The sequence below is a fragment of the Perna viridis genome, chromosome 6 (assembly GCF_037379345.1).
Source record: "Perna viridis isolate PV_CMFRI_1.1 ecotype Kerala chromosome 6, ASM3737934v1, whole genome shotgun sequence".
NCBI classification, from domain to species: Eukaryota; Metazoa; Mollusca; class Bivalvia; order Mytilida; family Mytilidae; genus Perna; species Perna viridis.
This window is the reverse complement of record NC_142450.1, coordinates 15,500,023-15,512,732: the sequence shown is the minus strand read 5'-3', so window position 1 is coordinate 15,512,732 and position 12,710 is coordinate 15,500,023. Positions and strand designations below refer to the sequence as shown.

The following is a 12,710-nucleotide window of genomic DNA, read 5'->3' as shown; positions in this document are numbered from 1 at the left end:
CGTTCGTGCACTGGGTTCTGTAACTATAACACTGTATACATGAAAACTGTATTGGAAACACATAGTTCACAGTTTATTTGACCAAGTACAAAGCTTTTGATATAAAACAATGGTGCACATCGCTTATGAACGCATAACGCTTAATAACTTCAAAATTAACCGGTATGACAATGCAACTGGAAGTGACTGACTAACACCCTAAACATTAATTTACCGGGCCATATTTGTAGCTCGACAGAAAACCAATAATACAAATAATTGCATGATCATTTAGCGTATAAAGAAGCCAAAAAGTCCGAATAAATCTAAACCAAGGCATTCTCTCGGAATGTTACATTTCTATAGGGTATGCAAGTCTCGTCATGTGACCACGTGATTTCACGAGAATGGGTCCGTGTCTACCATTCAAAAGCATGGAGATTTGTCATTTAGAGAGCGTTAAGTTCGGTGTTGAGGGCAAAACATCTTTTTTGCGTGAAAATATCGATAATAAATGAAAAATATCTATTTCTACTTGATAAAGGTATTAAGAAAACACATCAAATTGAAGATTTTACATTGCTATACAGCGTTTCGAGTACCCGGAAGTAAACAATAAAATGTAGATCGGTCTTCGGTTGTCAATACGTTCTACATCGTAAATTCCGGTAAAGAAAATGAAACTAGAACCTATGAGAAAACGGCATTAGCACATATAAGTTAAGAGGAAAGAATGTGCAGACTAACAGTCTTGCAGCGTAGAGACGGCGCGCTACACACCTGAATGGTTATCTATAGAAGAAGCTATAAACCGCGCCGATGAACTCGGTAAATACTAAATGCCTACTGAATTGACCAATCATTACGACGATTGTTACTCATTTGTTATACACTCAATCTCGTTTTCAAACACATTGAACATATGTAAAATACAGAGACTCAACAGTGAAATGTAAAACTCCGAGCTCAGATCACTACTGTTTATATAATGAAATCATAAGATGATCACGTGCATAGCAAAACCATGTGTACAATGTGAACAGATTAAAGTCACTTCCATTACACAAACACTATTCAATATCTGAATGGAATGTTAGAAAAATAAGGTTTTTGACCGAGTTATCTTAAAATGCTCATTTAATTGCATTTTAATTAGCATTCCAGCTAAGGATCATGCAAAATGTGATTAACGGGTAAAAAGCCTACATATTTTTTTATTTTTGATATTTTGTTTGAAATGTCATAGTAAACAGAAATAAACATGTGGTTTTTCATATTACCCGTGCTCTTATAATTAGGAGATAAAAATTATATAGAATACACTGTAGATTTCAAAATTAAGGGAGATAACTCTGTAAATGGTGCTCAAATACAATAGAATCTACTGTATTTTCAATGTCAATTATCTCCTAAGAGCAGGCAGATTTGAATGAATAATTACACATATCATAGTATAGACCCATAAAACTTTTTAACCCATAAAAATTTTTGGGATGTATCACATTTTTCAGATTTTGCATGATTCTTACAAAGACAGTTACTTAAATGAAATTATAACCCATTTTACCGAGATAACATGGAAAATCTTGTCTTTTTTCTTTGAGTCTGATGGTACTAATGTATAGTAATTACACTTTCAAAATTGTGGGTCTATTCATACCATGTTTCACCCACTGCCCGATTCTTACAAGGAATTGATATAACTTTGTTTAAATGTAAAAATGTCAACTATCAAATGTAAATTATTCGTTTGATCAATTTGGAAAACAAACTAGACTAAGTAATGAAGAAAGAGTCGGTGAAATGATTACATTGATTTTAAAATATCAATTTACATGTTCAATTTGTTCATGCATTTTCACTAATCCATGGGGGTTAAACTATTTGACTTCTAGACAATCGCGTGCCACTTTGTTTTATCTGTCCAGAATACTAACATAACAAATAATGCTATTACAGCTAGAAACCGCCCCCTGCCACTACATCTACGTCACAAAAGCAATATAAAAGTATTCTGTTTGGTGCAGCTTGATACAACCGCAAAGGAAGCGTCCTGACAAATTAAGGAAAACATGGGGACTTAAACTAACCTTGATACATCACTGAATTCGACATTGCAGGTCCTTGACACAGATTGAATTGGAAAAGCAAAAGTTAATTCTAATTGCTTAACAAGGAACTGCTTGATAACACCGAAAAGGTTGAACTCTCAAGTATTGGTTATAACATACAAACTTGACATTGCACTAAATTGAGATTGTGATTAAGCTTCAGACAGCATAATTTTCTTAAAAAAATGAAAATGTTCAGCATGTTAAAATTTACAATTTAATCATAAGAAATAAAATAAAGAATTAGTTATTAAATTTAAGAAATAAAAAATTATTTTCTCCCCCTCCCCACCTCATGACCCTCATTCCTGAATGTGAGATATAGGGCTATAACCTCATTATTAAATCAATGCCGTCTTTTTCTGGTATGGAATAGTGTACATTGAATTCTTTCCAAACCAAGATCTGTACACACCGACAACCTGTCTAAAGTAGAAAAAACCTGAAGTATCATTATCGAACATGTACAATCCAAAGACATGCTTAACTGAACAAAAATACTCAGCCCAAAATGGTTTGGTTTACACAGGCAAAATGTGTTTTTGGCTTTCTTGTTCCCTATAGGTCACAGGCAGTCATATGGGTACCCATAACATCAATCCAAGGCTATCTTTTATGGCATGAACTTTGTTCTTAAGTTTCATACAGATCTATAAATTTATACATTATGCTAGAGCTTGCCATAACTACGCAGACTTTTTGCATCTCACTAGACTTCTTGGAACAGGGTTATGTTGCTACAAGATTGAAGTCATCACTACAGAAGTTTAATGGTCATCATCATAAACTTGTGAATCTTTAAAGCATATCTATCTACACTGTGAGAACAGATTTGTTCAACTTGTCATAGTTTTCCTTTTCTCTATTGTCTACCCTTGACTTGACTTTTCATGAGCAACTCGACAGGTATTTCTAGAAAAGCAGAGGACGATTATCCTACTGGTGGACCTGGTCCATGTTCCGAATTTTTATTGGAGTCCTAGTTGCTAATTTGTTGCTTTGTGCTATTGTGTATGTTTTCCATGTCTGGTCTTTGTCCCTAGATTACATTCTTTTGATTACCAAATTTTGGTTCCCTTGATTACTTTTACACTAAAGCACTATTCCCAAAACCTGAAAAATGCCTGTTTTGGCCCTTATGATAAACCCAAACCAATATTTCAGTCCAGTATTAACAGTATGGAACCCTGTTGTATAATTTCAAAACACTTCTACAGAAACTAAACAGTGAAATTTTTTAAAATGCTTGTTTAGCCCCATTGACCCCAATTTCTAAATGGTTGGGACCATTACCCAATTTAATGACATTCATAACTTTCCCATTATGGAACCACGTAAAATTGTATCAAGATCCCCTTCCACCATCAATCATTTTCATAGAGATCGATACACTTATACATTAGGGATATACATGTAATTAAACTCTGTAACATGCTTGATTTTAGCCTGGTATACCTGATTACAGCTTTATAATTGAATATATGATAAGCAAAGTAAATAATTAATAAATTCACTAAATTATGAAGTTGTATCTGTGGTGTGGATACCATTTCCTTGCCAAAAATATGACCTTAAAGTGACCAAAAATTACAAAATGGACAAAATATAATATTTGAATTTTAGTAAACTTCCTTTAAATGCAGGAACTTTCAAAGTTCCTTATATTTTTTTATTTGTTATGGATTCAAGTTTCCAAATTCACACAATTTAAACTTTTAAACACTTGATGACTAATTTTCATTTGCATTGCAGGCCAATGTGAGCCTTTAATGCCCCTTCTCCTTTGGGATATGATACTGAATCAGTCTTAATTTACTACACTCCTTGAGATGTTTAGGTTTCCCGCAAGCATGATACCCAAACGCACGCTAAACGCAAAATAAACGAACGCTTCTATCATGTGTTTAAACGCACGATAAACAAACGCTCCTAGCATGTGTTTAAACGCACGATAGACGAACGCTCATATCATGTGTGATAGGCGACCGACGAAAAATAATAATATTGACATAAATTGAAAACAGAAAAAAATATAAAAGAAAATTAATGAAATTATATAAATTAATAATAGCAAAAAATATAAAAATAACACTTAAATCATGGAAATAATCAAAGTACAAAAATAAACGAATGCTTCTGTCGTGCGTTTAAATGGATGCTTCTATCATGCATTTAAACGAATACTTGTATCGTGCGTTTAAACAAACGCTTCTATCGTGCATTAAAATGAACACAAAACAATGTGTAAACGCACAATAAACGATGCACGAATGCTAAAATGGGAAACGTGAACGTATCAAGGAGTGTAACCCTAGTTTTATAAACCACCTGCATGTGCATCTTAAGAAGTAGTTACTTGTAATTGCCACTACAACACTCAGGCATATTCAAATAAAAACAAAACAAGTTTGATGTTCAATTACTTTTTTTACAATAAATAAGCACTCACAATTTATCCATAACAATTTTTTGCAGCAAACAAATTACTTACATTCAAAACAAGATTAAACAATTTCTCACTGATAAGGTAACTTTCACGAGTGGATAATCACAGCACATTCAATGATGAAGTTCATTTGTATGCTTCAACAAAGGTATATTTAAAGCACATTAATTGAACCTCAAGGAACGGAGTTGGTCTTCATATGCTTAAATTACCTAATAAACTGCCTAAGATAGAACACTCGGTAGTAGAGGAGTCATTTATAATTGTCAAGTTAACATCTACTGTTATTCATCAGGTAATTTTCATATCAGGACATGAACATCATCATCGTATGCTCTGTAACAGTAGATTCACACCCTATCACCATTCATTATTCAGACTGACATTATGCAACAGGAGAACATGTTTAGTATTTAGGGTTTTTTCTTAAATTCATTCATATCTGTAAAGGACTATGAATTATAAGGGTCATACTTGGCCGCCATTTCACAAAACAAAAGTTTGAAGTAAATGACCAAAAAAGAGATATGCACTGGTAAATGGATGTTTAAATTTTTTTTAACTTGGTTATAAATTTTCATCTTTTCTTTACTTTTCAGTTTCATGGAAGTCTACAACAAAATTAGCATAAATTAGCAATTTTAAGGAGGTAGACTTAGGGTAAGGGACATAACTCATGAAATCATTGATATGTTTGTATCACATTAAATTTCACTAATGTCTTTCAAGGTTTCATTTGAAACAGAATGAAATCAGTCCAAGTTACTTTGATGCTTACATGAGATTGATGTAAAATGGTAAATGCAAATGTTCCAATGATTCGTAAGAGTAATGTTCCTTACCCTAGGTCTACCTCCTTAAATGCTAGTTTTAGTACTTTCAAAGGTCCCCCCCCAAATCTGTCCCAAGGATATCTAAACTAATTTGGACTCCGATCAAGGTGGCATTCAGAAATCATGAACAATATGTTTGGGTCAAGTTGATGGAGGCCTTCATAAAATGCAAAACTGTTTAAGTGCACAATTCTGGCATATTTGATATAAAATTGACAGACTTGCTGTATTTAGGACATCATTGAAAGTTGATATGCTTATAAATAAGGTTGAACATGCTTATTTATTCATTTCAACATTCTAACAATAACAGAAAAAATCTTCTCCATATCAAATTTCCAGTCATTGCAAGGGACAAAATATGGCCCTTATTGTACAAAGTCCTTCATTTAAACTGAAACAGGTTAAGTACAATAAAGAATACAATAATACACAAAAAATGAGTGCAAAATCACCTTTACAGATGATTTATGTTAGCAATTTTGTAAATTTCTTTGAAAAAAAGGGGGTTAAGGTAAAGAGGGGAACTGTTTTAAAAGTCCTCTGGGAAAATTCGAAAAAGATGTTTGCATTATTTGACAAGATATTATTGTATTTGCTACTCAGCTTTTAATAAGATTTCAATCAATATGATGGAAAACAATTATAAAATATATTGGGACTTAAGTCCCCTACCTGTATTTCTGATCAAAGCATTTTTTTATGACAATTTAAAATGTGTTAATTCTTCACATTCTAAAATCAAATAAAATAGATATATTTATAAGTCAAATTTTCACATTACTTTTCACATTAGAAGTTTTCCAATTTCAAAGTCTTCCAAACCCTCTATTACATGATGAAACCAGTAATTTACATTAATATTAGTCATCCATATCCAGATCCTCCAACTCTCCAACTAATTCTGTATTAACTTGTGACTCGATACTGGCTGGTATCACATCTAAACAAATATCATACTGTTGATCGAGTCCTAAGTACGAGTCACTCATCAAATATAATGTGTATATCACACGTCCAACAGTGTCTGGTGTAATGATTGCAATTTGTTGTGACGATCGCCCTCTGATGTAGCCGACACGCTTCAATGCTACCACTTCCCGATTTTCAACATCACCCACTAACAAGAACCACCCCTCGTCCTTTGGTTTCGGGAATCTAGGTGCTAATGCTTTATTCTCATGTTTCTGTAATATAAAAAATGTGAAGTAGGGCATTTTTAAAAATTAGAGTATTCAAGTATTCTGTTTCTGACAATTCCCTACTATTTCTATTTTCAACCTGTTGTAGAAAAATGTCTCTACCCATATGTTAGTGCTTGTTCTATATGCTGCTGACTCGTTGATTTTGACTGCCGGCAACAGAGCATAATGTATTATGGTAAAGTTCAATTAGTTTTTAGACATTTTATTTGAGAACATTTACCTGTAAGGAAAATGTAAGTTTCCATTTTCACTGATTTCACCGTTAATTGTCAATTCGTTTTCACTTATGCTTTAATTAAGTAACATTCTCTGTGACATCACACAAACATTTGCCCTTGATATAGAGCAATATTTCAAAATCAAGAGAAACAGAACCTTCCTCACCAAGCAGTGGACAATACTTTTTTTCCACAATTTAGAAAATTAGATTGAAATTTCTCAACTTAATCTCAACAAATTTTTTACATTTAATGTCTTGAATGCAGAAAAAAGATAATCAACTGCTCACACAAGATTCTACATTTATTCAGACAGAAAGATACAGATGATACCGAAAATGCTTGAAACAAAAATACAAAATTAGAAAATTTCATTAAAATACAATTGGATACCAAATGCTAAATCAGTATCAACAAGCATTCTGCAAAGAATTAAGAAATTTAAGAATGATTAATGGCATGACAAAACGAAGGTTAAGTAAAAGTATATACCCTGGCTGCCATGTTGTGTGCAAGTCCATAAAAATTTAGGTACACAAAAAAAAGCAAATAATACCTTAATTTTGTTGATTCTGTTCAGATCTACTCGTAATACATACTCCTGGTCAGCATGGACCTTGATCCAGTCTTCTTCCTTTAGCTTTGCACCTGACAAAATATTTAACTAGATAAATATTTGTTTCAACCTTCAGACATCAAATATGTATTGTCTGATAAAAGAAAAATCAGATAAGAACCTGCTTTAAGCTGCAGACATCTTTACCAATAACACTTCTTAAATAAAACATGCCAGTTAGTTCTAGCATAGTCTAATGAAGCCTTTGTGTGTGTATGTTGCTCCAAAAGTAAACCATGTGTTTTGTCTTAACAGGCTGTCCACATAAAAAACAGACAAAGCCTATGAAATCGTTAGCACAGGGTAAATTTCATCCCGCTGAATGTTTTGTTGCAGTAATGTATATATCATATGTATGTCAAATAGTGTAAAATTTGCTTTCAATCAACAAGGGATGGCTCTGAATATGCATTTAAATTTCCCAAAGAAAGCAACCAAATTTAGCACAGAATGAAAGAGTTATCTCCCCTTTTTCAATGAATTTCAATGCTTTCCATGTAATTTATTATTCTTTAAGCATTGCTGTTAACCAAAACCGAGCATTCCACTTTGAGAAAGAATGCATTTGTGATATGAAATAGATGAATAATTTTTTAAAACACAATTTGTTATGTGCCACCCACTGCCTGGTTTTTGCATGGACACCCTCTTAATTGCATAGCATTTTTGTTGACTTTGACTTTCATTTGACAAGATTTTCAACAAAAGAACTCTATTGGAATACAAAACATAGTATATCCAGTCCTATATTAAGTGGCCCTCCAGGGGAGAGCAAAATTATGGTCACATAAGGAGATGGTTTTTATATACAGGTAATTTTTACAAAGAAAGCACTGCTAAGAGATATTTTAATTGTAGTTTTTTAAGGATGTTTGCTGCTTTTTTGTCAGATTTTCAGACTGCCCTGGTTTTTTCCATTTCATTGGATTGACATTTTTTGCCCAGTGACCCCACTTTTTTTAAAGAATTTTTAAAATGTCATTTGAGAAGTTTTTTATGAAATCCTTGATATTTCTTCAGTGTTTGTAATAAAAAACCTACTGAAACAAAACCTAAGAAAAAAATCAACAGAAATCTTTTTACTGCCAATATTTCAAATGCTTAGATCTCCAAAAACGTGCAGACTGACCTATCAATTTTTTCTACAAATATTGTTCTAGCATGAAAGATCTTGGAAAATTTCACAACCTTTACAGTAGGACGCTTACCCTACCGGTGCACCTGGTCCATACTCCCAGTTTTTAGTGGAGTCAGAGTTGCTCATTTACTTTTGTTACTTTGTATGTATGATTTAAGTTACTTTATGTTCTTTGTTGTGTTTGTCTGTTTTCAATACCTGGTCTTTGTCCCTTGATAACATTCTTATGAATTCGGCTAGAATCTTGGTTCCCTTGATTACTGTTTGAAATCCTTCTTATTCTTAAATAGAGTGGTGATCATTCTTATTGCTGAATACAATGTTAACATAGATTTGACCAAAAATACAACAAAAGAGGAACAGTACAAATATTTAACTGCCCAACAAGATAAGAACATTTCTCTACAATCATGTTTTTTTTTCATCTTCTTCTTAGAAGGCTTAATAACTGAGATATCACACCATGGATGATTTAATATGAATAAGTGATAAAAAAAAATCATGCAGTCACCAGTCCTGTCTGTTATCTGTCAACAATCAGGGGCAGATCCAGGATTTCAGGTTAGAGAGGGTGTGAATAAAATTAAATGCAGAACCAATCGAAGCAAGAAATTTTGGGGTTACATTTGTGAAAAAACAAGTTTTCGTGGAAAATAAGAAGCTTTGCTGATCTTGATATGACCACAGCCAGTTGAACTCTGTTCACTTGAGGAGAGTGTTGACAAGTGTGGACACAATATTAGTTTTTGACACATGAAACACAGAGACTTACAGTTCATTATGGATACAATAACTCATTTGGACACAATATTGCACAATACTGCTTTAGTGTGCATTCATGGATCGCTTTGTACCTCATTACCTGATGTTATGCCTAGCATGCCAATACAGATTGTATCAGGGACTGAACACAGGGTATAAATACCTGGTGCTGGTGAATATACTGGTTTCTTTTCCTGCTGTCCGGAACCATCTTCCCACCAGCCTTCTATAGACATCTTCACAGCTATCTGCGGTAGCTTGCCTAAAACCTGGTACATCTAAAAAATAGGGAAAAAAATATAATTTACTTTAATCATGAAATTTTCGCAGCAATTTTATCTTTGTGATTTCCACAGAAGAACTGTATTGGGAAAACTAAATTGTTGTGAATATTTCCTTTAAAGAACATTATTATACATTTAAGGAATGATCACAAATTTAAAATGACACAAAAGTAGACGGACAACAGAAAAGTTTAAAGTATATATACTTTTACTAACTCCTCTATACTTGAAGGAATATATAACTGTGAATGTACTATCTTTCACAGTGTACAAATTTTTGCTGCTACTGTGGCAGTGCTTTAGTAAATTTAGTAATTTAGTAGGTACGTTCAACAATATTAACTGAAAAAAGGGGTAAGTTCGAAATGCTAAAAATTTAGGAGCAATTTCATCCAATTTATCCATCATAATAAAGCCTGCATGCATGGTACCCATCTTAACCATTTATATAAACATCGAGCTACATCAGCATAATATTTAAATGATACTATTTAATTGCAGATTGTCTGTGTTTGCAGGAGTCTATTCTAAGTAAGGCCCACTATTTCATTTAAATTCATTTAAATTCCAATTTTTCAAGTCTTGCAGTACACCAAGATTCCAATGTTCTTCCATAATGTTTTTGTCATTGCATTTGTTGCAAATAAAATTCCTACACTCCTTTTTAAAAAAAATTGATATGACTGATAACCCATAATATTGCTATATTTACAATACCCGTGGAATATTATGTCTCCTTATAAATACAATGTATACGAACCTGATCTAGTTGTTCCCTGTCCATTTCCTCTCCAAGCATTGCATTCAATGCTTCAAACCTGCCATCACATACTGCAATCAGCTGTGGTAGACTCTCTATAGGGGCCTTCAGGTCTGGGTATCCTTTCTTTTTAGCCCCTTGTCCTCTCCATGGCCTGAAAAGGAGGATTGACAATATAATATATATAATAATATAATATAATATTTGCCTTCAAATGGACATCATGTGACAGAGGATATAACAAGAATAAAACAATTATACACAATTGATCAATGAAATATTGAACAGAAATGCCATAGCTTACACTTTACTACTATTTAAGGAATATTTATCATACTTTGTATGATTTTTTAACCATTTTTTTTTAACAAATTGGGAAACTTTCATTAGCATCAAGAGCCTCTGAGAATAAAGCTCAATGAAGTATTATAACAGTAATATAGAATTACAGTTCAATTTTAGTTTATATATTTGACAAGGGAAATAATTTGAAAAAAAAAAATCAATTGTACACCCTTAACTTTCAAAAGCAAAGGAAAAATATCTTTTTTTTTCCTTCCAATTTTCACTTTTTTTGTTGTCTTAACCCAGATCCAACATACCAAAGCAAAAATGAAATTCAAACATGAAGTTGTACATGTTGTTGTACTAGGTACATGTATACTCCCACTTGTTGCATAGATTGAAAATGGCGAAGTCCCAAGAAATGCCAAATTCCTTCCACAACAAATGACTCATCTATGTACAACCATGCACCAAATTTGTAATCAATCCATCAATTGGCAGCTGAGATAGTTGTAATAAAATTTGGATGGACTGACAGAGAAAATGACTGACAATGTGATTCAAATATATCACCTACTTGTTGAGCGGGGTATACTGTGAAAGTACTATTGTTTGTGGGGTACCAATTTTCGTGGATTTCGTGGGTAAGCCAAACCACAAATTTTGGTTCCCAACGAAAATGAAATTTTTATTGATGTGTATACTGAAAACTGCAAAACCACGAATTCAAGAATCCACGAACTTGTGCATTTTCCCTAATCCACGAAAATTGGTATCCACGAATAAAAGTACTTTTACAGTGATATAAAATTTCATACTACCTAAAATTGCATACTATTACATGTTTCCCAGTTATCGAATATTTCATACTAATTTACAAATAAAGACTGTATTAAACATGTTACCCAAGTTTATTGCCTTACCTTAGACAAGCCAAGTGGTATGGCATCATATGGGGTAAGGTCAAAAGGTTGTTGTCATGACACCAGAGCCCTTGAATTACCATCTGTACCAACTGTATTATGCGTAGTGCAGTAACCAACCAACCTTCATCTGCAGACACATCTAACATGGCCTGAAAAAGAATAAGAAAGTATTATGTAGACTACTTCATAATAAATATCTGGCAGGAAACATGTTGATGTCACACTGCAGATATCAATATTTTCAGTGAGGCATTGGTGAATTATCATTTTCCTTAAAATTCTGGTTAGTGATGTTACATTTAGTATGATAAGATGGTGTCAATATCATTACAAATTGATTTGTAAATGAAAGAAAAGGGTTTGTATAAGAAAATAATTCTTTTTGCATTGGTGGAGTCACTAACTATGGAATATTCTAATTGTCTAGGTCTGACTATCTTCATCATAATCTGTAGGTGTAAAAGTAGGTGTGTCTTAACATGGACGGAGTCACTGACTTGGTATATTGTCTAATTGTCTAATCAATCATTCATTCATTCCTGGATTAAAAGGGAGGTGTATCTTCATGTAGGTGGAGTCAATGACTACATATGTCTTACCTGTAATATTCTAATGGCCTGATCCAGGACTGACTTGGTATCTGTATTATAATCTGTAGATGGCAGAGAAACCTGCCCATGACTGAAGTGGGCCTGTAATAAAAGATTTGTTTTCACGTGGGCGGAGTCAAATGCAAGCTGATTTACCTCCAGTGGTAACTTCTTGGCAAGTTCACTAAAAAAGAGAAAATAATTTTCAATTCATTTTAATCTAAAATGACTTAATATCAAAATGATTAAATTGTCCCTTGTTAGAAGAACTAAACATTAGTAGCACTCCAGCTAAGAATCATGCAAAATGTGATTCATGGGTAAAAAGCCTACATATATTTATTTTTGATGTTTTGTTTGAAATGTCATAGTAAACAGAAATTAACATGCCGATTTTTATATAACCCATGCTCTTAGTTGATAAAAATTATATAGAATACACTGTAGATTTCAAAATTAAGGGAGATAACTCTGTAAATGGTGCTCAAAGACATTAGAATCTGTTGGATTTTCAATATTGATGATCTCCTAAGAGCAGGCAGATTTGAATGAATAAT

General features: G+C 32.9%; 1 protein-coding gene across 1 annotated transcript in view; it reads right to left on the bottom strand.

Moving 5' to 3' along the window:
* Positions 1-4,497: 4,497 nt before the first annotated feature.
* LOC148613816 (activating signal cointegrator 1 complex subunit 3-like) overlaps positions 4,498-12,710 on the bottom strand; it is a 204,081-nt gene continuing 195,868 nt past the window's right edge. The window contains exons 39-44 of the mRNA XM_088587463.1: positions 12,163-12,337; positions 11,561-11,712; positions 10,353-10,506; positions 9,472-9,586; positions 7,349-7,440; positions 4,498-6,556 (exon numbers count right to left, since the gene is read on the bottom strand). Coding sequence (XP_088443589.1) covers positions 6,233-6,556; positions 7,349-7,440; positions 9,472-9,586; positions 10,353-10,506; positions 11,561-11,712; positions 12,163-12,337 — 1,012 coding nt within the window. The 3' untranslated portion in view covers positions 4,498-6,232. The remainder of the gene's footprint in view (positions 6,557-7,348; positions 7,441-9,471; positions 9,587-10,352; positions 10,507-11,560; positions 11,713-12,162; positions 12,338-12,710) is intronic.